Here is a 25,331-nt window from a genome sequence, read left to right on the forward strand (position 1 = left end):
GGGTGGCCGTGTCAGCAGGCCGGCAGGCCACACAATGTCTGTGCTTGGCCCCGGTGACATGGGGGAAGTGAAGCAAACCGCTGCTCTGTTTGTTCAGTGAGGGGATGCAAGGCCACCTGGAGGCTCAGGTCCAGAATCAAAAGACAACAGATAACCTGTATATGGGTCTATCAGATGTTGGGAGAGATGGCAAGTTTGTGTTTGCCCAAATGAACAATATAGAAAGGGGGCGCGGTAAAGCATCAGAAAATCAAATACTTATCGTAATTTGAGTGCAAATTGAATGCGTTTGTGCTGCAGGCTTCTCTTGATTTAAATCTATGTGTAATGCAATCTTCCTGTGTTTTGGTCTGCCCCGGTCTGGTAGTGCTATGCAGTGCAATGCTATTGATCCTTTAGCCTTGCGGTCTGCAGGGTTCCTGTCAGTAAATGCAATGAGCTGGAGCATCTTCCATTCCACTCTCTGCCCTGTGTAGCACTACAAGCTAAACAGCCATCACTGAAACTCAATACAGGCAGACTGGGCCCTAGTTGTCAGCTAGCAGCAGTGCCCTACAACATCCCGTGAGGCTTCAGCTAAGTCGATTTAGTGTCAGTGTAGCATCTTGCCTCGTAGACCTGTGCCAGCCTAATATGTCGTGCTAATATGTCTCTCTATAAGAATTACAAGGCTGTAAGAGGAACTCAGATGCAATAAGTATGGATTAGCTAATGTCCAGGTTCTGTCTGCATCTTGTCGGAATGGAAGGGGAGAGAAAACAATTGTAATAGCCTCTAACCGGGTGTCTGACTGTGGCTTGGAGGTGAGATAGGGGCATCCAGGCTTCTGGGATTTCTGAGGAGCTCTGGGAAATAAACTTTCCTCTCCACCACAGAAGAAAGGGGGAGAAGGTGATAGAGGCAACATTGAGAAAATGATTAGTGTAGAATGAGAGAGATGGGAAGAGTGTCATGGGCTGTTAATGCTTTTCTTCTGACTATTGATCAACCTGGAGGGCTAGAGGTGTTTGGGTTAGAGGTCTTGAAGCTCGTACTTTGTCTGCTGCATGTCTCTGTGTTAGTGAACCTATTGATTTGTATTGTACTTGTATAGTTACCCTGTGTGTTATCCAAAACACCTGACAGGGGAAGAGTGGGATGGGAACAGAGCTCAGAAAGAGAAGAAAAACAAAAAGGTGGGAGAAGAGGTGAGTATTGGGTCAAAATGGGGGCGTAATTAGGAACCATGTTACCACCAAACTCTATATATTGATCAGAGACAATTCATGTACACCATATCTCCCCTTCAGCCAAAGTGTCTTGGTACTTTAATAATTAATGTTTCGTACAACTTTAACACATTGCTGCTCGACATCTGTTTAGACCTGTTTGGCTGTTCCACATCTTTTTTTTCTGCCTGTAAGGCTAGACTAGTAGTCAAAACACATTTTATTGATAGTTAATAACTGTAATGCTGGGTGTTTTCTTGTCCACTAATCGACTGATGTTTTAGTTCAGCTCAATAAAAGTACTGGAAGTTGATCTTGGAATCTATGTGACACTATACTGCAACAAGATCTAGATTTCATCCCCAAATGCCAAACTTTTGGCAGACTCAAAAAGAAGCAGAAATCTGGGATGTTTCTGCTGCAGCTGTGGTGAGTTGAATCTTTTGGAGACTGCAAGACTACCATTGTAAGTGCTTTGACAAAATATGTGTCATCAGTAGTTTTAAACATTTTTTAGACAGATGTGAACCAAGCAAAGAGTATTTCTTGCCCTATAAACAAGGGCTCACACATGCACACACAGACACTATACTTGTCATTGGCAACCCTGCAGGCAGATGTGGAGTTTGCGCCAGAGGCCTGCTGTGTGAGTAGGCAAGTGTGCCCCCAACTCAGTGCTGGCCACTAGGCTGAGCTGCTTTGATGTGTGTTAGGGGAGGTCAATGGAACAGCAGAGGGACTGTGTAATCCTCTGACATGCCCGTGGAAAAATACAAGGATTCTTCTGACAGTGCCTGAACTTAAGCCTCAGAGGGCCAGCTAGTCTGTGCAGGACTTGCTGCAGACTGTGTTAGGAAACAAACATATGAACACACATCACACATACATATCCACTGACACACATTTAAGATGCATTAGTATTCAGGATCCGTCTCCCTGGTGAGGTTACTGGCTTAGTGACACTAATTCTTAAAAAGCGGCGTCACTGGCACGACTGTTGTCTAGCCATGTAAGGTGCTGACCTCTTCTGAAATGGCAAGCTGCAATGCTTGAGGCGCTACTCACAGGGAAACACATGCACACTAACACATGCGCACACCCAGGCAGTACATTCACACAAACAGTTTGGTTTTGCCATTGGAATGCAGCAAGACAGACAAAGACGTTTGGCTTTGGCTTCGTCTTCTGTATACTTTGCATAATTGCGTCTTACATTTCCTAAACAGTGATGGAAACCAGATCTGTTGATCATTAGATTTTGGCAGAGTAACCTGCTGCCACATGTCAGAGGTGTGTGTGTGTGTGCGTCTGTGCACGTACATATGAGTAAATGTAGCTGTTGGATTGGAGAATTATTCCATAAATAAATAAAGGCAGATAAAACTTAATCATGTTTATGAACTTACCAGAGGTCTGATATGAAACCTGTTAAGAAATAAGCAACAAAACAACAGCAGACATTTCATCTTCTGATTGTCTAATCGCCCTTCTATGCATTTCCCCTCATAACCCTTGAGATACTTGCTAATGGCCTCACAATGGAATTATTTACTACCCATGGCAGAGGGGCAAATGGGTCAAATTGTGTTTGTGTGTGCGCGCTCTTGTGCCCCTTATAGTCAAGAGTGAATGATGGAGTTACTGAAGCACACAGTGACTGGGAGAGAAGAGGAAAAGAAGGGGACTTAAAGCAGAGAGCTGAGTGCTGCTTGCTAAAGTGAAAAATCATGCTATGGTGCTGAGGGGCCTGGTTTTGTCTTTTGGGAGAGGTGACTACATCTATGCTCTCACTCTAGTGCTCTTAAATACTCCCCCCATTGCCTCCTTCTATCTATACTCCCTTTCCCTTTTTGTCCCAGGGTCCAGTCCAGGTACAAATGGCTATTTGCTGTACAACTCCCACAACATGTTTGTGTCTGTTAGGGCTTGTCCCTAACAACATGTAAAACAAAAGAAGAAAATGTGCTCTTTCTGTTTTCACAAATTGCTCCCTTGAACACAAAAGAACCTCTGAATTGAGATGTCAAAATGCCATTAAAAATGCCTGTGCTGGTAGAGGCTGCACTGCTTCCCTGTCAGTAGGCTATAATTTGTCTAAGAGCTGGTAACAGTCATTGTGTAAGCTTTTTAGTATGCATTTAAGTGTGTGTGAAGTGATTCACCTTGGCAATCAGTGAATCTGCATCTTCCTGCGCATCTCATCACAGCAGGTCAAACCTCATTTAAAAATGAAGGAATTACATTAATAACTTTTTCTCTTTTATATTCATAGATCTTATTTCAATTCATCATGGGAGAACTATCATTAAATAGTTTGAGTTATAGCAATAGTTATGATAATACGCTACTGACAAGTGGAAATTTCTCAGTTCACAGTTTCATATTCTGCTCATCCCTAATTGTGTCACGCTGAGACAAATTGCTAAATCAAGAAGTGAGCAGTACAAAGATAAAGGCTGTCTGTGTAAAAGGAATCAACAGTGCTGCTAGCCGTCACCTGCTGGGATTAACCTTGCGGGTGCCAACACATTCAGATCACAGATGAAACACAATAGCAGACAAGCCTTTTATTCTCACACCTACAGTTACAACAGCGTTTCTGTCAGCTGCGCAAAATTGTGTGTGTGCATCTGAACAGAAGCGCATGCATCGTAGACATATTTCCCCCTCTAATTAGCACAAGGGAGTCCTGGGGGCAATCAGACTTGAGGTTAATGAGAGGGGGAGAGAGCGGAAGAGACGAGGTAGGGGTGGCAAGTAACGTGTAGCACACTGCACCAGTGTTACAGTCTAATTTTCCCTTCTTATCACGCTGTCACCCTGAAGGGGCATCATACTCATGGCACCTACGTTGATATTTGGGCCTGTGACATGTGTACGTGCGTTCAAGCGCCTGTGAGATCAGTCGTGTCTCTGCACCCTAGTGATCCCTCTACCCACTTTTGTCTCGCATTATCTCTTCCCTCACGTCTCTTTCTCTCTGAAAGGCCCAGATGTGACAGCATGTTTCCCATAGCAAAACAGAGCTGCCACAGCAGTCTTGGCATCTGTCTGATCTCAATTGGTGTGCGGCAGTGCTGGTGGGAGAAAACACAGTCTAGCAGATGTCATTGCTGAGCATGACCCAGGCAGACTGAGCACAACTTATACGCTCACAGGGGCTCACTTAACAGTGTAATGATTTTGGTATTCATAATGAAAAACTGAGCTGATTTTTAGGGATTAAAAATATTTACTGATATATAATTTAGTTGGCTAATGACAGCTCTGTGGTCATCTTCAAATGTCTGCAACATATGCTCTAATCATAGATTGTTATCATCCTAGATTAGGGCATGTACAGCTTGATATTTATTAATTTCTTTAATCATATTTGTTCTGTACGTCACTGCTTTTTTTCTGTGTACTATATTTCAAACAGATCTTTCCGAAATGGGCAGCTGGAATTGCTGAAGAATTGTTTTTTTATTAGAAGATTTTTTTGTCACCCTTTTCTGCATCTGCAACGTCTCTGTTGAACTGGAGACATTGAGTTTTATGGTCTGTATATTAACCACTCAACCACCAGAACACCCCATAGAAATTTCCTTTGAAGTATTTTCTTCATTACATGGCATGGCTCATTCTCTGTTAAGAACAAAAGGGAAAAAAAAAGTCAGTTCCTCTGATTCTTTAATTATTATTCCATTATTGACCTTTATCTTCAGCTTTTCATTACAGTCCAAAGGTGCCGTCAGATTCTAAATGACTGGAAGTGGCCGTACTACTGTAGTCAATGGGAAATGAACAGTGGCTCATGTGACTGTCGTTCCAAACATGATGCGACGCAGAGGGGAGGTAGAGAAAAGAAGATCCTGCATTATTAATGAAGAGTGCTGCCATTAGTGACATTTATACAAATGAATAACTCAATCAGACCATGGCACAGATGTATACACACAGTGCACTCTCTCTCACACACACACAAACACACACACACACACACACTGAACATTGTGCTTCATGGGTTAGGATATATACATTTTTTTCCGAGGGTAATGGCAGGAATAATTGTTAATGTTGATGACAGGATCTTTTTTTTTTTTAAAAAGCACAGTTTTCTTGGGGCTTTTGGTGGTAATATTTATATTGTGAGAGTCGTATTCCACTTTTCCTTTATGTCATACTCTCGCATTGCCAGAAGGCTCTAGAGTAAGATTCATCCAAGCAAAACATTGCTTTATTCAGAGACTAAAGATACTGGCTTCAGATGTACCTCACATCTTTTTTTTCTTTTTTTTTATCTGCCACTACTGCATGTCACAGAGGGAATATAAGTCATTTTCTCCCATGTCTGTGCAGAGAACAACCCATTTACCCTCAAGCCTTCTGTCTTGTTTTTGTATCTCTCACCCATTAACAATAATGCTCGGGGCGTACACAGATGTAAAAAGTAACAGCTAAGAGAAGAAAAGACGAGTGGAAAACGATAGAAGATGACAGAAAGGGAAACAGACGGGTAATGCTGCTCACAAGCATCACTTGTCAATTTACAGCCGTTGCTCCCTGAACCGCACCATATAAATTTCTTGTGTGACATCCGTTTCTAGTGCTTCCAAGCCGACTCAGGCTCCGTCCCACCAGATCCACTCCCCAGACACATACTTGGAAACCTTAAGTACAGACATTGTGCCAGATGTAGTCTGCCTTTACTTTTTTCAAGTTTTGAAATGTTTTTTTTTTTCATTGGACTGTGCGCTGGGATGGGGTAGGGTGGTTGGGGGGTAGTGGGGGATTAGAATGGATGAGCTACTGTCTCTGAGGAGTGCTTCTTTAGTGTATTTGATGAGGCTGCTGCCATACACACAGGTCACATGCTGTACGTGCGCACACATTCACTGACATCCATTGAATACAGGCACACAGATAAGAGTTTATAATTGTGAATCAGGTGTGCAACATGTTTGTGCAAATTTTAGATAAAGAGAGGAGCCAAAGAGCATCAGTGGATGTTGTGTATCCGACAGATTGAGAGACAGAGAAAGGGAGTGTGTAGCTTGGCAAAGCCTTATCTTTGACTGATGGCTGTCACGGCCTACCTTTAATCTCTATATTCTTAAATATAAGAATGAAAGAAATATCAGAGAGGAGGTTGGCTGAGGGGACCAGAACAGAAACCTTTCCTGGGTCACGTGCTAACTTGATTTTTACTTAAGCTTGGTTTTGTTAAAAACAAAAGAAGAAAAAAACGCAAAAAAAAAAAAATTAAATAAAGAGTTGACTCAGACTGGAAATGACTTTAGGCTTGACTGTTTTTGTGTGAGCACTAGAATTCTCCATAGCTTTCTGGAGTTTGACTAAGCTTGTAACAAGAATATCTAACCCCTAGAAAGTTCTCAAAATGTCAACTATACAAAAATAGCTTTTATGTTTCCTTTCTTTAAGTCTTGAACTCAGATGAACAAGGTGTTGGCCCTGTGGCCGAGAAAGGCATTTGCAAAGAAAATATTGCCTTGAAGGAGTACGAGCTGAAGTGCTTACACTAATACGAGACTGCGTTCTACGTGCAACACCTGTTTTGACTTAAAACGTACAGGCCAGTAGCAAGATTAGCAAAACATGCCCATAAAGGGAGAAGGTGGCTGGGCTGACATTCTGATAACAACAGAGAAAAAAATGACAGCGTTTATTTCAAAGAGCTGAAACAACTGATGCGGTCATAATGTTGAGGAATTCATTCCACTGCTACACAGGGGAGAGAAACTTGAGAAAAGTGCCTGTAACTGTCTATTTTTAGCATTTAAATCATACAGTGTTGAAAAAAAAAATGCTGATTTTGACTTGAATATAGACTTCAAAGACACTCTTGATAAAGACAATAACAAAAAAGAAAGCTGAGTCATAGAAGTCACTACTGGAAAACTCTTACAATTGAATAAAATGCTAATGAGATTCCACAGCAATCAAAAGGCAAACATATGTTTTCTTTTTTTATATTGAATGTAAACATAAAACCATGGGAATTTCAGTGACTTCTTCGGTGTTCAAGCCTGGGAATCTGGGAAGTCAGCGGGAATCTGAAGATATGCCTTTCCTGAGGGACACTGGGTGTACGGCTAACAGTGCTAAGGAGACTTGATCTAGGACTGATCCCTGGAATTTTACCACAGTAATTTGGTTTGTCAGCTTGGCAAAGTAAGAAATCGCTTTGTACTGTGTCACCTCAACAGGCTGGATTTTTTTGTCAGGGATCAGGAAGTAGACTGCACACTCCATACTCAAGTTGGCCTCACTGCTTGACAAAGGTGTGACTGAATGCTTCACATGAGGCAATGGCTCTGACAAAGTCTTTGTCAGATTGTCAAGGCCCTTTGGCACATTGTTCAGAGACTTGCTGGGATTTAATTGTCAGATCACGAGGCCTGCACGCCGTGATGACTGGTGGCAAAGAGCTCAACGGCAAGTCAGGGAGGATTTTAACACCTCACACCACCATTGTCTCTTTCGTTATTAAGTTCGTTGTGCTAAGAGCTGCAACACTGGCAAACAGCAGACATACACACAAGTCAAAGTTGCTGTTTAAGGAGTTTGCTGTGCAACTGGCACTACATAAACACAAACATGCAAACGCACATAGACACAGCCACGCGACTGTGGTCTCTTAGTAATAGCTTTGTACCTCTTGGGGCCTTGTGCTGAGTGTTCCTGCTCTTATCTTTGTTTATGTGGAGGGCAGATCATCATGTACAACTGTGTGTGGGTGCCTGTGCACTCTTGCAGCAAGGTTGTTTAAAGTGCACATGTAAGTAAGAATGCGAGTTATGTGTGTTTGTGTGCGCGTGTGTACCAGGGAGGTGATAAGGCTGTGCCTGGCACCAAAGCAACAGCTGGCACTGAGCCTTAGATCCAAAAGATGAGAGACAGTAATACTTGGTTGTTTGCGCGTGCGCACACACACACACAGACATACACACAGATTCAATAGAAAGACAACTACATCACTAATGCTTACTGATGCATATGCTTGCACTTAAATGTGTGTGTTTTGTATGCATGTCCCTTTGCTCACTGAGGTCAGTCACCTTTAGCAGACTGTTGATCCTCCCTCTTCAGAAGACTTTTGTTCTGTCTTTGTTGATTAATGCCTTCAGTTTCCAACACACACATATTCAAGGTAGAATCGTGGGAGACAGTAACTTAGATCTGCATCTTCTATAACAAAATCCAGGGTTAGAAAAGTCTCAGAAATACCATTTGCAAACCGAGTGGTAAGTGCTGGGAATTGAAGCATCGTCGTGTGTAAATATAATTTCTGGTGACCCTGTATCATATCCTGTCTATGCCTGCAGCACACAGCCCACAGAGAGCTATGTGCCAGTGACAGCACAGCTCACTTGGTGGTCCCAGCACTCAGCCACTTACCCATTTAATAAGACAGTCTTTAAGAGGATGGAGCCAAGCATATGCATGGTAGAGATGTGTATTTTTTTCCTCATCTTTATAAGAGCCGTTTTGTAGGTAGCCCAGGGGCTGGCATTCACCAAGACTGCCTGCCTGTGTGTGTGTGTGTGTATGTGTGTCTCCCTGTTAGGTATCCATTTATTATCCATTTATTACAACTATTAGTCCTCTTCTCTCCCTCTCTCTCCCTCTCACTCTCACTCCCCTTCCCTTTAGAGAAATTCAAATAAACAATCAGGATAGCACCATGCTGAGGAGCTTTGTAATGGGCTCCTAATTAGCCACTCCAAACACAGAGAGAGCCTGCTTCACGCCTCGTTTTCTGCACTCATCTGCGTAAAACTGGATGAATTGATTCTATTTGCACACCACTTAATGCACTGATTGTATATTGGCATGGCGAAGGATAAAAACAAATAAACAAAAAATGTCTTTAAGCCTACATCACTATTCAAAACAGGCTGACCTAAGCTGGAATTAGACTTTAAAGTTTCTTGGGTTGTTCCAGGGAAGTGCACAGCCTTGCTTTTTGCACTGGAGCTACACTCCTCCTCTTGCTCTGCTCCTCAATCCCTCTGTCCGCCTCTCCTCTCCTGTCTGAGGTGAAGTGAAGCCAAACCAATTGGTGGAGGAGAGGCAGTGTCTTTCTTTAGACCAGAATGAGGATATGTAGAGGGTGGGGATAGTCATCACCTTCTCCCCACACCTTCATGACAGGTCATCCTGCTTAATAAAGGTACTCAAGCACGACACGTCAAACAGAGAGGAAAAACAGGTAAGGCATAAAGCATGAAGCCTTACAACAAGCTAGTGAGCTGGTAGGGTACTGACCTATCTAAAAATTGCCAATAATCTCCAGCTTAAAATAAAAAGTTTCAACTGAGAGAGCTCCATTATATTTCTGCAAGCATCCCACACTATTTTGTATTCTGTGGTGCCGCTCTACAGGTGTCTCAGCACTGGTGTTGGTTCATGATGGGGTCAGTTTACCAAACCACTACCACACAACATGGAGTTAAAGCACAGTAGAAGCTGTGTCCTCTTTGCCAGTGACACTGCAGCATCACATAGAAATGCAGGAAGTTAAACACAGGTGGGGCCATCAGTGAAAAAAAACGACATAGTGATAGACATGTCGGGAAACACAGTCACAGAAGTCACCAGTGTGTGGTTCACTGACATAAGTGTATGTGTGTGTGTGTGTGTGTGAGGTCCTTCAGTGTGTGTCACACTCCTCTGCCTCAGCCAGTCTGCCTAGCTCATTTCCTCCACAGGCTGCCTCCCTGCTACTTTATGAGCAAGAGCTTCTACAGCTCTCACCTCAGGACACACTTCAGTGTCTAAATGTTTCCAGTTGTGGGGGAAGTGACACACATTTACTCACACCACAGGGCACTAACCCATAACAAACCATGTTGTATATGGGCATCTCTGAAGAAAAGTGATTTGGTTTAATTCTCACTCTCTATGACTCTCTATGTGTAAGGAATCCTAAATAGGTGTATTTCAATGACTATATTATACCTGAGTAATAATGTGGGAGGTCAGCTTGAGACGTACTGTATTTCTTTATTATACTGCTCAGTATATCCATCATCAGAAACCTCCCTTTTTTCTGTCTATATAGGACTGACCCCAGAGAGTGCTAACAGTCTCAAATCACTGCTTATACTCCTCTAGTAATTTTCACAGCACTCCTAAACAATTCGGTGTGACAATCAATGCAGGACTAGAGTCTCCCGTGCGGATCGATACAGTGGCATGCTGCCGGACAAACCAGTGCTACACAAGATCAACACCTTCCCGCACTGTCATTAGTGTTGCTGACCTTGAAGTAAAATTCAATTTCCCTCTGCAACAACAACCCATCCTCGGCCCCCTGAAATGCTACTAGAGAATTCAGAAGCCATTTCCTCCTCGCAGAACAAGCAAGGCAGGATATTATAACTTATGAAAAGGATATATGGATGCTGACAGAAAAAGAGGGATTCTGCTTGAGGAGATAATTATAACACAGGCGTCTCTAAAAAGTAAAGAAGACAGAGCTTGGCTGAGGACAAAAAAAATCCTGATAACACACTGGTAAATCCCCAGTTTCAATTAGGGTATAGGGATGACTATGAGAGCTTTTTCTTGGGAGTTCCAGCCGCACCAGGGCGGGAATGAGAACCTGTTGCGCAACGTTTCCTACAGGCATAGACCCTGGGTATGAGGAGAAATGAAAATGCAGTGAGAGAAAAGGATAGAAAAAAATAAAGATCACATTAGATTGGTCAGTGTTGTGCATATCACATAGAAAAGGCAAGAAGGGGGAAGAAGTTATTTTAATTATAATACTGCAGAAGAGCTTTGAGGAAAGAAGAAAAGTGGCCCTTTTTCTTCACTTGGAGAAGTTGGGAAGTCTATAGGGCTATATTTTCTCAGATAGAGACTAAAAGGAGGTTGTACGTGTTTTGGAGTGTGGAGGGGGCCATGGGAAGAGTCACAGCCGGGGAATCAAACCAGCATCTCAGATAAAGCTGTAGGATTGGCTAGTAGGCTTTGAAGTCAGTCTTTTCATAGGGCTTTGTGAGAGAAATGGGTAAGAAGGTAACGCTCATACACTCTGTGTGTGTAGATTAGCTGAGCATAGTTTGAGTTTAAAAAGGAAAAAAAACCCTAGTGGGATTCCATGGGAGCACCAAGACCTGACTATGTATGCTAAACATATCATTTTCATTTCCAATGTGTGCTCTGCTCAGCATGTGAACTACCCATCAGATGTGACTAGAGATAATCCCCAAACACACATACACTGAAACACATCTAGCACTCCCATTTGTTTCTGCATGGAATATGATGTTTTTTTATTTGATCATATACTGACTCACCAAACTTAAATTGAAATACAGTTTGAAAATTTGCATATAGCCACCTAGCCTGTGTAAAAAGGACTTTCAAATGCCACTTGAGAAGATATACAGATACAGCGTCCATGATTCCAGGCCATGCTATTGGCCTGCTCTGCATGGAATGTTAGTATGATCAAAATTATTTTAAATTTACCACTGATTTAAAGAGAACTGTATTAAATATACAAACGAATGCTGTCTGCAATCGTGTGTGTGCATGTACTTCTTTGCCAGTAAACTAAGATAGAAAGAAGGAAATTGGATGAAAGCATATGCCTCTTATATGTGATATGAATGCATCCCACAAAAAGGGCCTGATCAGCAATTACAACACACACATCTGTCACCTTGTAGCAAAACTGATGATACACTGAAAATTATACCCACCAAAGGAAATTATGCTGCCTAACAGATAGAAATATACAGAAAAATGTACTTCTGCATTTTAAAGGTGACACAGAAACCTCAGAAACCCTTAAGCTAATGAAAAAAAAAGTAATGCATGACTATTTCATCCAAAACCTTCCCATGACAGCAGGGAAATGTCATAAAACTACCTTAAACCCCCCCACCCCCCAAAAAACTTGTTTCATATCATTATTTTATCCCTATTATTTTTGTCTCGATTTTGAACTTGTGTAGCAGCTTGTGAGGCCTTGTTTAAACTATAGTAAAATTCAGACTACCCTCCAAATCCAATATAAGGGGAATTATTTCCCAAATTCCTGCATACAATGTAACCTGCTCATAACCTTGCCTCTCCAGCTTGAATTCATTTGAGGCTTGGGTTCAGGATTCAGGGGCGAGGGACTGAGGATTTGGCAAGGGCAGGACTTGTGTAAGGAGCTTGCTGTGCTCTCTACAGGTTGTGAGAGAAGTGACATTACAGCGGGTTACAATTTCTGCAAATATGTGATCTTTTTAGTTTGTTTATTATGATATATTGGATGTTGATTTTGACATTGCTATATGGAAAGTCTTTTAATATAAAATTGTCAAATGGTTTAATGTCTTACTGATAATGCCGTTCCACCTTTCTCTGACTGATCCCCTTATCTCAGATCACATCCTTTTATCTCTAGCTTACTAAGAACTGAGCGGTTGAGAAAAAGAAGGAAGAAGACACTTTTAAAAGCACTGGGAGGACAACCGCAAGTGTGTGTGTGTGTGTGTGTGTGTGTGTGTGTGTGCACATGCAGAGGGGGTGAGATTCACCTTGATTCAGTACACCGGCTGTCTTTGAAGTGTTTGGAGCCCAGCACAGCCAGCACAGAGCCAACCGTAAGCCTTCCAGCAAAAATCGAGCCTGACCTCCCCACCAAATCATAACCATATGAACATAAGAATTTCCACCTTAGGAGAATGCTCTCTCCCCCGTCCATCTCCCAGGGTGAGGCATTAAGTAGTGATAACAGAAAACAGGTTCTGAGAGGGGGGAGGTGATGGAGGGTGGAGAGGAGGATGGGAGGACAGAAGGAAAATAGGGGTTACAAGTGTGGCGTATGGAGGAGATTGGAGAGGGGGATTGTGTCCAAAAATGTTGTTGCACGGAGTCTGACTACCTAAAATGGAAGTTTCTTAGGCGAGGATCAAGAGATATGGTGACCTTCACAGTTGACAGAGTGAGAGACAGAAAATGCAGAGGGGGAGTGCAGTGGAGGAAGAAGAAGAGAAAAAAGAGGATAGAAAATTTGGAATGTGACTAACTCAATAAATGCCTTTCTAAACCAGTCCAGAGATGCTGAGTGGTACCTTTACAGAGACACACCTGCAACTGGAAACGGTTTCCTGACTTACACAAGCACTATTGCACCCTAATCCATGTAATTACATTCTATATTGAACATGTGTAAGAGCACATGTACAATATTACAGTTACAATTAAAAAAAAAGAAAATATTACATGCTTATCACAGCCTCCTGAAAAATGTCTGCCTTCCTCTCGTGATCACTGTGGTGACAATAAACTTCCAGAGTTAGTGGAATTTTTTAATGTTTTTATTTTGTTTAACTGTAATATCAACACAGTCCCACGTACAACCATCTACCACTGAAACAAAGCCCCGTTCCAAAGAGCTGTTGGGGTATAGTGTGATTTTGTGGATGTGTGTGTGCCTGATAGTTTCAATAGGCATTCCTGTGAGTGTGTGTGCAATTAGGGTTTAAGGCTGTTTGTGTGTGTACAGTATGTGCGTGTGTGGTTGCATGGCATTGGTGGGGGCTGTTAGCGGTTCCATCTGGGCCTCCTGGAATCCGCATGGAGTCAGAAAAACCACATCTCATAAAAGCGGAGGCAGCCCAATGTTCTACAAGGACAGAACATTACTGAGAATGTCGCTCAGGAAAACCCTGGGCTTCGGCCCACATGTTGGCTTTCCACTCATTCCCCTCTCTACTTATTTCTTTTACTCTGTAAGGGATAAGAAAGAGACAAAATAGACAGTGTGGAGTGTGGGAGACAGAGGCTGAGACAGAGAAGCCTGTACTGATAGCAATTCCATCTGTTGGTAGCGAGCAGAGGAGTGAGCAGTGACAAGCTGCGGGATCAGGCCGTGTTGGGGGGTGGGAGGGCATCTGGTGTACATTGGCTGTGGGTCTGTCTGGAAACAACCATGGCAGAGGAGCAAAAGAGGGGAAAAAAAGGATGAAGGGCTGAAGAGTGGTGAAGGTAAGAGTCCTGCCAGAGTGAAGGGCAAGGAATTCTGGCACTGAATAAATGTGTCTGTGTTGTTCACATACAGTATTATCTTGGATTAAGCTTGAAGTCGAGGGAATATGAGAGAAATGGAGCAGTGTAAAGGGTAAAAACAAAACACTACACACGCATAACCTTCTGTCATCACTGTCTGGTGAAAACCTCTTAGCTCTAATTTTTATGATTCCAGAGACCTTTCAAACTTAAGATTACAAGCTGTCAACAGCAAAATGCTACTTCCTGCTACTCACGATTTATAGTTGTATCTTTATATGTGCAGCTTTAATGGATATGTCACATACAATTCATCTTCTTTACAAATCAGAGTTCCATTTTCCTAATAAGCCATTGAACTTTTAATAGCACTGATCTTTTTTAAATTTATTTTTCAGTTTAAGGAGTCTATTACAAAGGTGGAAAGGTTAGCTACCTTTAGTATGTATGGAATAAAAACCTACTGAATTGTAATGTATATTATATTGTGAGTTCTGCTGACTGACCTAACCTTGGGAAGAGTGTGTATAGTAATACATTCTCGCTGTGGTGAAAGCAACATGAGCATAAGTAGAATGGTGCTGAGGCAGCATGGATGCTTCTGATATGAATGAGCAATACTGTTACTGGCTATTCTTATACATCACTGTGTGCTGTACGTAAGGTATGTAGGTGTTTGGCTCACTCATTGAGTGTATCAGACCAGCTGAGTCTTGTTGAAACTGTGTAATCTTGACCTGCACTGAGCTCAGCGCAATGCAGGTTTCTTCACCTGAGAGCTCACAACTCAACATCCACAGAGAATAGCACACAGACACGCCTCCTTACAGGTCTGCAAAACAAATTTGATTTATTTTCAATGTGTGAGCTGTGTGATTTAAACCTGAGGAAAATAAATGATTATAATGAGTCATGAGGGGTATAGTCTGACTCCATGGGCCTGCAAGTGAGGTGGCCCAATTAAAATTAGCGCCATGAAGACAGAGTAAATGTGTTGGTCAGACAAAGGAAACTGAAAAATAGAAGGGAGCATTTTTCTTGTGCTTTAATAAGAATATGCTCGTGTCGCTCGTTTTTATTGTGCATTACTGACACCAAGAAAACACAAACAGTCCCACAAAATAAACATTTCCCTCAATATAATCCATTATTTCCTATCGGGATAAACTGTCACATATTACCAGAGACAAAAAAAGCTATGGAAATGGGGGATAAAATAATATCAAAAAGCTTACATACAGTGGGTATACCAGAACCATAAAAAAGAAAAAAATGTATAGCAACAATAGGCTTTATTACAACATTTAGTACAGAGAGGTGAACATATCTGCTGAATAATTGTGTTGCAATTTATAGCATTTCCCATTAAAACTGAAGTTAGCATCTTTACTCCTGTGGCCCTAACACTTTTGTTCAAATCCTAAATAAGTTAAAGCAAGAGTATGAAAGCCCAACTACTAGGATTTAGATAAAGTAATTTATCATCGAATAATGTCCCCTGACATCAGAATTAAAAAGCCAACTTATTATCTATCAACTGAAATGCTGTTCTCCTCATTTTATCTCTCATTTAGTGCAGCGTAGTGGTGAGGAACACACCCCTGACATAAAGTGTTGCCCGGAGGCTCGGGGAAGATGATTGAATTTCATAGCTACTTACAGGCTAATAGGGCCGTACGACTGCTTACTGTCCTTAAGTGACTTGCTGCCTCTCTGTGGCCGCGGCCCCTTTGAAGCCTTTCTGAGGAGATCTAGAGGATTTAGCCAGTAGCGTGACATGAGGCTGAGCAGTTGAGCAACGGTGCTCCCACCAGCTGACTATTAGAACCAGCTGATAAAAACACAGGGGCTACAACTATGGGAACGGGAGATGTTTAAAGGTTGCTCAATACAAGGTTCTCACACAGCAGATTTAGCTAGATTTCACAGGGAAAATAGAAAACATGTTTTTAAAAGTTGAAAAAGTAGGTGATTGGCAAGAAATTTAATAACAACAATTTCAAAACGTATTAATCGTGGATGTTTTCTAAACAAATGTGCCAAATTTCTTCTAGTATCATGTTCTAAAATGTGATGCTTTTCCTGCTTGGCAATTTTGATTCTTTATATCATAGTAAACTCCTTAGATGTTTTATTGATTCACTGAAATTTAATTTAGAAATGATGTGTTTTTATGTTGTGTTTTAACAAGAACACTCAATAAAGCATTTTATACGCTAAATATGTAAATATTAATACATCAATAATATGATATTACATATTTAATATTGTGTTATTTGACATTTTTCTTTGTTAAGTTTAAACTTTGTTTTTCGATACGAAACGACAATACAAAGCAAGGATTTAATATGCAATTTAATTACCGGATTGTTACTGTTTTGTATGAGTTGGTGTGTATTCTTTAATGACTGCAAATGGACATGTGTGGGCTTTACTAACAGAAACTGTTTCAACATACAAACCATCCTCTACTCACCATGCTGTTCCACTTACACTCTTGGAAAACTAAACCATATATGCATACAGATAAGCACATATGCACATACACATAACCACACACGGACACACAAATACACACACACACACACACACACATGGGGCTAACCACATGCACATGTTCGCTCACTGTTAACTAATTCATTCAGGAACACTTTGGTTTGGGTTTCAACACCAAAACCTCTGTACCTTTGATTGAGAAATGTGTCTGACTGCAATTATATGGGAGGAACAAGCAGAGGGAGGGATGGATGGATAGATAGAGAGAGGAAACGCACTACAGTGGTTTTATAGTTTGCTGGCATGACATTTTTCTCCACCTTTTTTTTTTTCCTTTCCTTTTTCCAGCGGAGGGGCACACTGTTGTGTTGATAGGGCAGGAAAAGGGGGGCAAACAGAAGTAGAAGTAACAGCAGGGAAAACGCGAGCAAAGTGGATGGGCAATGGGACTGAAGTGGCCTAGATTGTCACTGTTGTGCTTTCGATCAATACCTCTCAAAATAGCTGCAATATAAGAGAAATTTGTAAGATACTCTTTGTGAGAACGTGAGGGTAGTGTATGGACTTAATCCCCGCTTTCAAAGACGACTGAAAATTGTCTGCAAATATAAAAGATAGTGCAGGGATAGGTTGTTTTGTGTAAGAAGAAACCACAACATTTGGTCTGAACATTTACTCTTAACCCATTTGATACTTGAGGCATGTTTGTCGCTGTCACTGACCTGCAGTATGTAGCCCCTGACATAGTCTCGGAGGGTCCAGCCCAGGCCATGCAGGATGTGCAGCACCTCCTCCTGCTTGAGCACAGAGAACAGGCGGTCGAGAAGGATCTTGAGCCTGACTGGGACAGCCTGGGTGCCGTACAGCATCAAACTGCTGATGTCAAACACCACATTGGACTGAACAATCTCCACCTGGGTCGGGTGGTAGAGGTGCTGGGTGCTGAGCTTGTCCAGAGCTGCATGATTGTCCAGGTGGTGAAAGAAAAGAACACACACACACACAAACACATAGAGAGGCAAAGTAAGTGACTATCAAGTTTCTCTCTCATCTCAAATCTTCTCCCGTAGGCTCCTGCATAGTCAGCACGGGCTGATAATAACACATCTTTCAGACACAGGCAATGGCATTAATGTTATTAGCTGCCATTCTTTCCTTTTAATCTAATCTCTAGCTCTTTCACATTTTCGCTGCCCTTGCATCTTCAGCTTTACTTGCCTCCTCTGTTTCCATCCTGACCCCAATCGACTTGTGACTGAACTATCTCATTTACTCATACACACATAAAGACTGGCGGTTGGGACAAGACCCAGAAGTTGGAAGGAGAGGGCGACAAGACGACCAAATGGATAGTGCAGAAATGTCATGGGCTCCAGCAATTGGATAGAGGTCCTTAAATGTTGCTTGAAGGTAAAAAAGCTCATTTGTGATCACAAGGACCAGTAGGTTTGTTATTACCCCTACCGTGCAACCTCAGTCACCTCTTTTCCCTCTCTAGCTGCCTGAGCGACACCTGTTTCACTCTTCTTCTCGATCTCAGTCCCTCTTTCTTCCCTTACCTCATACATCTCTCCCTCCGTCTCCCTCCCCTCCCTCCCTGCCTGTCTGGGTGACACCTGGTTGGGTCTCTCTCTGATCCTGGGACGGCTTTCTCCCGCTGACGAGGGCTTTGCCTGACAACGCATTGAGGCCAGACACGAACATAATAAAATATGAAGAACTACTTGTCAGAGTCCCTGCCAATGCCGACATAAAATGAAAAGTGGGGGAGAGGAGAGATGTGTGCCTGACAGTTCAGAGGGAGAGATTAAAAAATAGTCAATGGGGTCCTGTGCGATCTGCTGAAGGGCCCACAGCCCGCTCTAGTGCGGACGCAAGCCAAACAGGTGTTTTCTTTTATCTTTTTTTCCCTCCTCTTTCTCTTTGTACTTTTTTGCCTCCTCTCCCTTTTTCCTATACCCGCGTGAAAACTCATAAGGTGTGGTCTTCTTGCTTCTCGACGTCTGCGGTACTTGTATTTCTTTTTCTTATTTCTAAGATGCAAAAACAAGACTTTGAAAGCAAAACACAGAAACATACAATAACTGCAAAGTTACTTCTGTGATAGAAAACTTTATTTCATTAAGTACTTCTAATCACAGACGGAATGTTTTCTGCATTAAATTAAAAAAAATGGCTGGAACAGTTAAGCTTTGCAAGGTATGAGAGCACAATTTATGTTTCCAGTATCTGAGGTAATCTTTTATATAGATGAATATGTATGTATAAGTAGGTCAGGACAACAACATACAGTTTGACTTGTGTCGGAAACATTGGTTTTACCTATTTATACAGCACCCAGATACATCTACCTTCGCAATTAGTTTTCTTACCATGAGCTACCCAGCCATGTTTGCAGTGGTCACATGTTCGTAGGTGAATCTTCCCGGGCTGGAAACACTCACACGTGCAGTTCACCAGTGTGCAGCGAATGGCCTGTAAAAAAAAACAGAAGAAAATCTACATCAATACAAAGGAGAGAAGATAAACTGAGATTGACAAGAAGCAGTTTTCAGTGAACAAAGAATGCAAATGAAAAGCACACGAGGACAGCAAGAAGACAGTTGCAGAACAGCGAATCCCCAAAACTTCCCACTTGCTGAACTTTGAAATGTGACGACAATGTGACAGAAAACTCCCAGCAGTTTTACTATTACTTGGTTACATTGTGTGAATCTACCCCTCCATTTATTGTAATACTGCTGATTTCATGTGAACCAACACAGGACTTCCCTTCCTGAACACACATTGAAATGTAACCTGTTTTGACTGAGGCTTCATTACTCAATACTGGAACTGCACTTTGTCTGACCCCAGAAAGCTTTTAGTAGTGAGAGGTTAAGTGTCCAGACATGACGAGGGCAACTCAGTTCAGCACAATACATCGCCTGCTAAAGCTAACTCCTTCATAAACAAATCTTCAGGTGCATTTTAGAGGACTTTACTTGTTTCTGTAATACGTTACTCATTGTTAAATTAATGTACAGTATTACAGAGAAGAGTGCGGTTAAACACAGAAATCTGCACAAATGAATACACCTTAATCATCCAAACAAGTTCAGCAGCTGCAACCAATAAATTTCACACTGACATAGAGAAACAAGAAGAAAGGGCAAAAGGAGAGAAAATGGGAGTAAAAGACAGAGAGAAATCAGAATTATAAATCTTAATAAGTGTTGGCAGCTCTTCTTTTATCATATATTTTTCATACAAGATGAATAAAGATAGTAACACTTGTGGAGCCTGAACTGTCTAAAGGGGATCTGCAGCTGAAGGAGAACAGAATATTTTACATTTGGAAGCCTTCATAGAGATATCAACAACACTGTGGTGTTGAGTCAAAATGAATGATGTCAAAAGTATTTATTCTGTAGGATTTAAAGGAAAAAAAGTGTTATACATAAATTTATAAATATTTTCTTCCAGGAATGTGGGAACCATTACATTGGGTGCAGCCTAAAGAGAGTGCTGTGAGAAAAATGCAAGTTTATTTTATTTAATTTTTTTTTTAAAAACCAAAGCATGAGAAAACGTGTCGGATCTAAATGTCAAGGGACATTCTGTAGTAAAACATGTGGATATCTGTCTGAGACTAGATGAGGAAGACAATGACAAAGTGATAAAGTCTTACTTATCGCTGTGAAACTTTATGAATTTATAGTCTTCTTTGAATATACTATCTCATCTTGTCTCGCTGTTTCTCTTTATAAGGTAATGCTGTGACAATTATGTGACAGAGACAAAGGGTCGGAGGTTGGAGTCCACGTCTGCATCAACAACCTGTGTTTCACAATATCAGACGCACTCAGCATTTCCAGAGAGAAAAGGATCAGCAGCATAGATTACATCACACAACTCAGGTCACTGCACTAGCAGAGCACAAACTAAAGTGCACATTGTGTTGTTTAACAGGAAAAAACAACATTTTCCCAGTCTGTAGAGTAGACTAATATCCTGCATTGCCACCTATAAAACATAGAATCTACTAAAAGACCATAAAATCAGAATCCCCCTCGCTCACCCCATGGTGTTGTAAACCAGATTAGTTACCGGAGGTGTCAAAGTGAACACGAGCTTATCCAAGATTAAACACAAAATTACACCACTTCTAACTGTGTCACCTCACAGTTTAACACCAAACGAGACAGGAGACAGAGATTATTTAACTTAACACCATTTTTAAGCTCTCCAGGTGCGGGCACAGCAATCCTTGCAGTGTGTGAGGATTACATGGTATATGTCAGTTGGAGCACACATACGGAGCTTTATGCACTGAGCTGACGCTCTAATCCACAACACTAAAAATACGTCCAGTGTTCCATCCTTCAAGGACACATTCTAAGAAGGCATGTCTTTTTCAAGATCATTCATAAGTGATGACAAGGGTCAAATGTGTGAACTTTTAGATGCAGAAGACGTTGAGGGAGTCTGCTATCCTAAGGTGATTTCAGCAGGAATTGGTTCTTAATTTTTCCTTTTTATCCCTGCCATGAAATTCATACCTTTAGCTAAATGTATCCTTTGCCTTGTCTTGATTAGATATCTTTGCAGTAACAGTTATGTTCATAAAACTATTTCAATTTTTTTTTTTTACTATTTCTTTTATTCTACTATTTTTACAGACAATGTCCTTCGTTATGTTTACAAAAATGAATCTGTAGCATTTTCTTATCCCGCTGAATTTATTGTTTTTCTTGTAACTTCGATAAACAACAGTTACGTTGCTCTTGAAAAATTAAAAAAACTTCTAACATGTTCAGAATTAGAAAAATTTGATGGAAATTTTTAGGATTGATTGTACCAGAAATACCTGATTTTTACTGGCCCCAGCTTCTGAAATATGAATGAATGCTATCAAGAGACTGAAGACAAAATGTGCCATATTTTTAAAACGAGGGCTTCACTTTCAGCTAAATTTTGAGGTCATTATTTTCAAATAATTCAACAGAATATAAGCAGATAATGAAAATTATAGTTAATTTGCAACCCTTTTCATATGGCACACCAGACTTTTTTCCATCTTTTTGTCAATTAGCCCACCTTAAATTTTCAGTGAAATTTTTTATTTTACCGATTCTTTTCACCTCTTCTACTGAAGAATTTCCTTTATATAAACATGTCGTCCTGCTTTCAATTTTCAGATTTTGCCAACTCTAATATAGGAAGCAAATTTAGCACAATGATGTCACGCAATACAGGCCTTTCTCTAATTACCTCTCAGAAGACGGAAATAAACAAATGGAAATATCAAATGCACCTCTGCTGTTTACGAGCTGCAGTCTGACAGCTGACAAGATAGTTAAGGGGCGTCTAATACGGCAATTAGAGCGTGCCACTGTCTGCAGGGCTGCTGCTGTGACAAGACGCCCTCTAATCACTGACTTATTACGCTGGCTAGCAGCACCTCTCATATCTGGCCCATTAAGCAGACAACAGCATTAAGAAGTATTAAAGCAGCAGCAAACCCCCCCCCCTACTGAAGAGGCACTGACGGGAGAAAAGGGAAGGGAGGGGACGCTCTATGCTTGTTATTTCTTGGTATTAATTTGTGCATTGTTGAACATTCAGTTATAAATGGGTAGGAGAAGAGTAACAGAAGTCTGTGTTGATTGTACACTATAAGATAAAAGATTACAGACTGAGGAGAAGCACCAGATGGACGCGTCAACGACGGCCATCAAAAAGATTATCGAAGAGTTTTTCTGTGTGTGTGGGTTATCAGAGAAAACAAAAGAGACAAAATCATCAAGAGTCATCATGATTCTCACATACTCAAAACTCTTCTTCTGCATAGATCGCTGTTTTTGAAATCTCAAAATGTAAAATGTCCGTGCTAGCTAATGGTATGGTTAGCCCCTGGGTTGAATTGTATTGCTACTAACACCACGGCCAATTCGGTAAAAAGTATTTTGATACACGTTAAGAGCCTCAGGAAAGGTTAAAAGATTGCCCGATAGAGCCCGCTTTCATGGAAATCAGCGCAATCGGACAACTTTGCGCAGCGGGCATGAAAATTTCTCGCGGTTTTCCCTTTGGCCAACTTTCCTTGGTCTCCAACAGATGGGATATGTTTGTAAAAATGCCGGAATTCTCCTTTAATACTGCAATACTACAATACTGCAGCAATTAGACACAGACAACAGTCAACACTCTCACAGCTGCTGTGTTACTGCTATGGTCAACAGCCTAACCAAGCTGCGCTCAGAAAGCATCATTTCAACCCTTATCTGGCTCAAGAGTGAGTGTCTCACTGCTGGGTTTTGTTTAGCTGGAGGCTTGATGTTTCATGGATGTTTTCCTTGGCTCACAGTCCCTGTCCCAGCCCAATTGTATAAACACTGACAGTCAGCAATGGTCAGCATCAGACTGAGGAGGACTCTCAATTAAAAGACTCTTAGTGGGACAGATGGACTGAAGAACTGCAGGATAGAGAAGCTGTAGAAAAAAAAAATTTGAGTGAACTTTGTTGTCACGTCCAAGATCATTTTAAACAGATAGACGGGAGGAAAAATGCTCAAGATCACTGAACAAAGTCCAGCCAACCCTGAGCCAAGCAGAACTGTAGAGGTCAACACAGACATTATTTTGACCTATACAAGTCCCATGAAGCAGCAGAAGTCATGATGATACTAAACTAATATCCTGTACAACTATTTTCCTGCCCTGCTGGTTTGTAAGGCTGACACTGTAACTATATGACACCAAAAACACTACTACATTTCCAGTTGCCCCGTAGGCCTTGCCTGTATCCTCTGTAGATGGCTCACAATGAGGCCAACCTCGGCAGCTGCTAGATGCTGGGTGGGTATTGTTCCTCCTACTTTAATTGAAACCTTTAACATGTTCAACACACAGCCACAGACCACATTTCTTGTTTGGTGAGTTAAGCAAAGCTGAGATTTAAATGAAAACCCTGTGTGTGCACACACAGCTTTGTGTATGTGTGCGAGTCTTTGCAGCATCAGCTTCGGATTTAAATGTGTCTCTGCTTAGGGTCACTGTAAAACACTGGGAGCATCTTGTCCTCTCTTCCACCCACAAGATATTATCTCATCCATGAGTTAGCTGCTGAAATGCTGTCAATTTCCTGCCAGAAATGTGCAGCCAACGTGTGGAGGAAAAGAGGCACGGCAGCTTTGCGTGTCATAAAACAAGGCCCTGACTCCTTCAGATAGATCAGGGCTTCACAATGTCCATATTGGAAACAGGTGACAAATAAAACATGCCAAATAAAAAAAAGTCTTTGTAGTCAGTCACAGCATGCCACAAAATACAGGGGAGTAAATACCTCATGCCAAGGCTAATCTTTGCTTGTTTGATTTTATCCTTTGGATTTGACTTGAAACACAGCTTTCTTGCCTTACAAAGTGGTACAAAATAAACAACGATTAATCACGTTTGCAATGACCTCAATTGTAAATGTTATTATATTTTACAGAGGGAAACTGTAGTTGACAGACTAGAGACCGTTTTCTCGCTGAAATCCCCACAGGGCAAGGCCTAGCCGTCTTGTCAGTTCTTGTTTTGAGCCCAGCGGCTGGCAGTCACAGAGCCAGAGGTCCCTGTCCTTTGTGCAGCTGTGTGTCTGGGCTTTGACATGGGGCAGAGTGACTAGAGCTATGCTAATGGGAACCAAATGGGGCGTGAGCCCCCGGTGGATTACAGAAGGAGAAGAGAAGCATGTGTTTTGATGTATTTGTGTGGAGACCTGGGACCCCGCTCTTTTCTTCCTTTCTTTTAAAACCTTCCTTTAAGACTTTTCTGTCGGCATTCATTCTTAATTGATGCTTTTTGGGACTTGATAGATTTGAAGTGTTATTGTCAGTCGGTACAATGAAGCTATTGTAATGTTCAGATTATTATTTTTAAAGCTGTTGTTTTTGAGATACTGTAAACTATTTAGTATAAAGTTAAAAATAAAGTTTGAAAGTGAAGTTTGAAAAAGAAGTCAGCAAAGTAAATAAGCATTTAACAAAGACTAGCGAACAATAAGAAGCATCTGCACTTCATTGTTCTGTGAACATATTGTGTCTGTGAAGATCTGAAACACAAGTTTCAGATGTTTGGCAGTGCTCTTGCTGCACTTTGCTTTCACCTGTTTTTCAGTAGAAAAAAGTGTCTCACTGAAGCAGCAACAGAGAAAATCAAATGATTTGATGACGCTTTCAGCCACCAAGTGAGGAAGTTTTACTTTATTCAGATTACTATTGCAGATAAAGAAACCAATTGGCATGCCTGACTTTTAGCCACTTGCTATGCAATATTCCATATCAAATCCTGTCCTCAGCCTTTCGTGAATACATGTGCAAAATGTGGTGTCTGCCAGGAATCATATTACAATACATTCAACACTGATTAAAATCATTAATCTGGACTTTTAACATTTATATCAGGACAGTCTAAACAACTGAACTGTGACTGACAACATCTGTCATCTGCTGTCATCCCATCTGACAACCAGTTTAACTTTCACCAGATCTCTGGATTCCTTCACATGCACAGACACAACACCCATGTGTGATTACTTTTGAGTCAAGCACGCATTCAGTGGACTAAAGCGTCGGTGTC

At 41.4% G+C, this 25,331-nt stretch overlaps 1 protein-coding gene across 6 annotated transcripts in view; it reads right to left on the reverse strand.

Annotated features, from left to right (window-relative positions):
• bnc2 (basonuclin zinc finger protein 2) overlaps positions 1-25,331 on the reverse strand; it is a 154,717-nt gene that overhangs the window by 20,710 nt on the left and 108,676 nt on the right. For all 6 annotated transcript variants that reach the window (XM_075463067.1, XM_075463068.1, XM_075463066.1 and 3 more), the window contains 2 exons: positions 19,097-19,199; positions 17,447-17,682 (listed from right to left, as the gene is read on the reverse strand). In XM_075463067.1, coding sequence (XP_075319182.1) covers positions 17,447-17,682; positions 19,097-19,199 — 339 coding nt within the window. The remainder of the gene's footprint in view (positions 1-17,446; positions 17,683-19,096; positions 19,200-25,331) is intronic.

Source organism: Odontesthes bonariensis, chromosome 4 (assembly GCF_027942865.1).
Source record: "Odontesthes bonariensis isolate fOdoBon6 chromosome 4, fOdoBon6.hap1, whole genome shotgun sequence".
Taxonomy (NCBI): Eukaryota; Metazoa; Chordata; class Actinopteri; order Atheriniformes; family Atherinopsidae; genus Odontesthes; species Odontesthes bonariensis.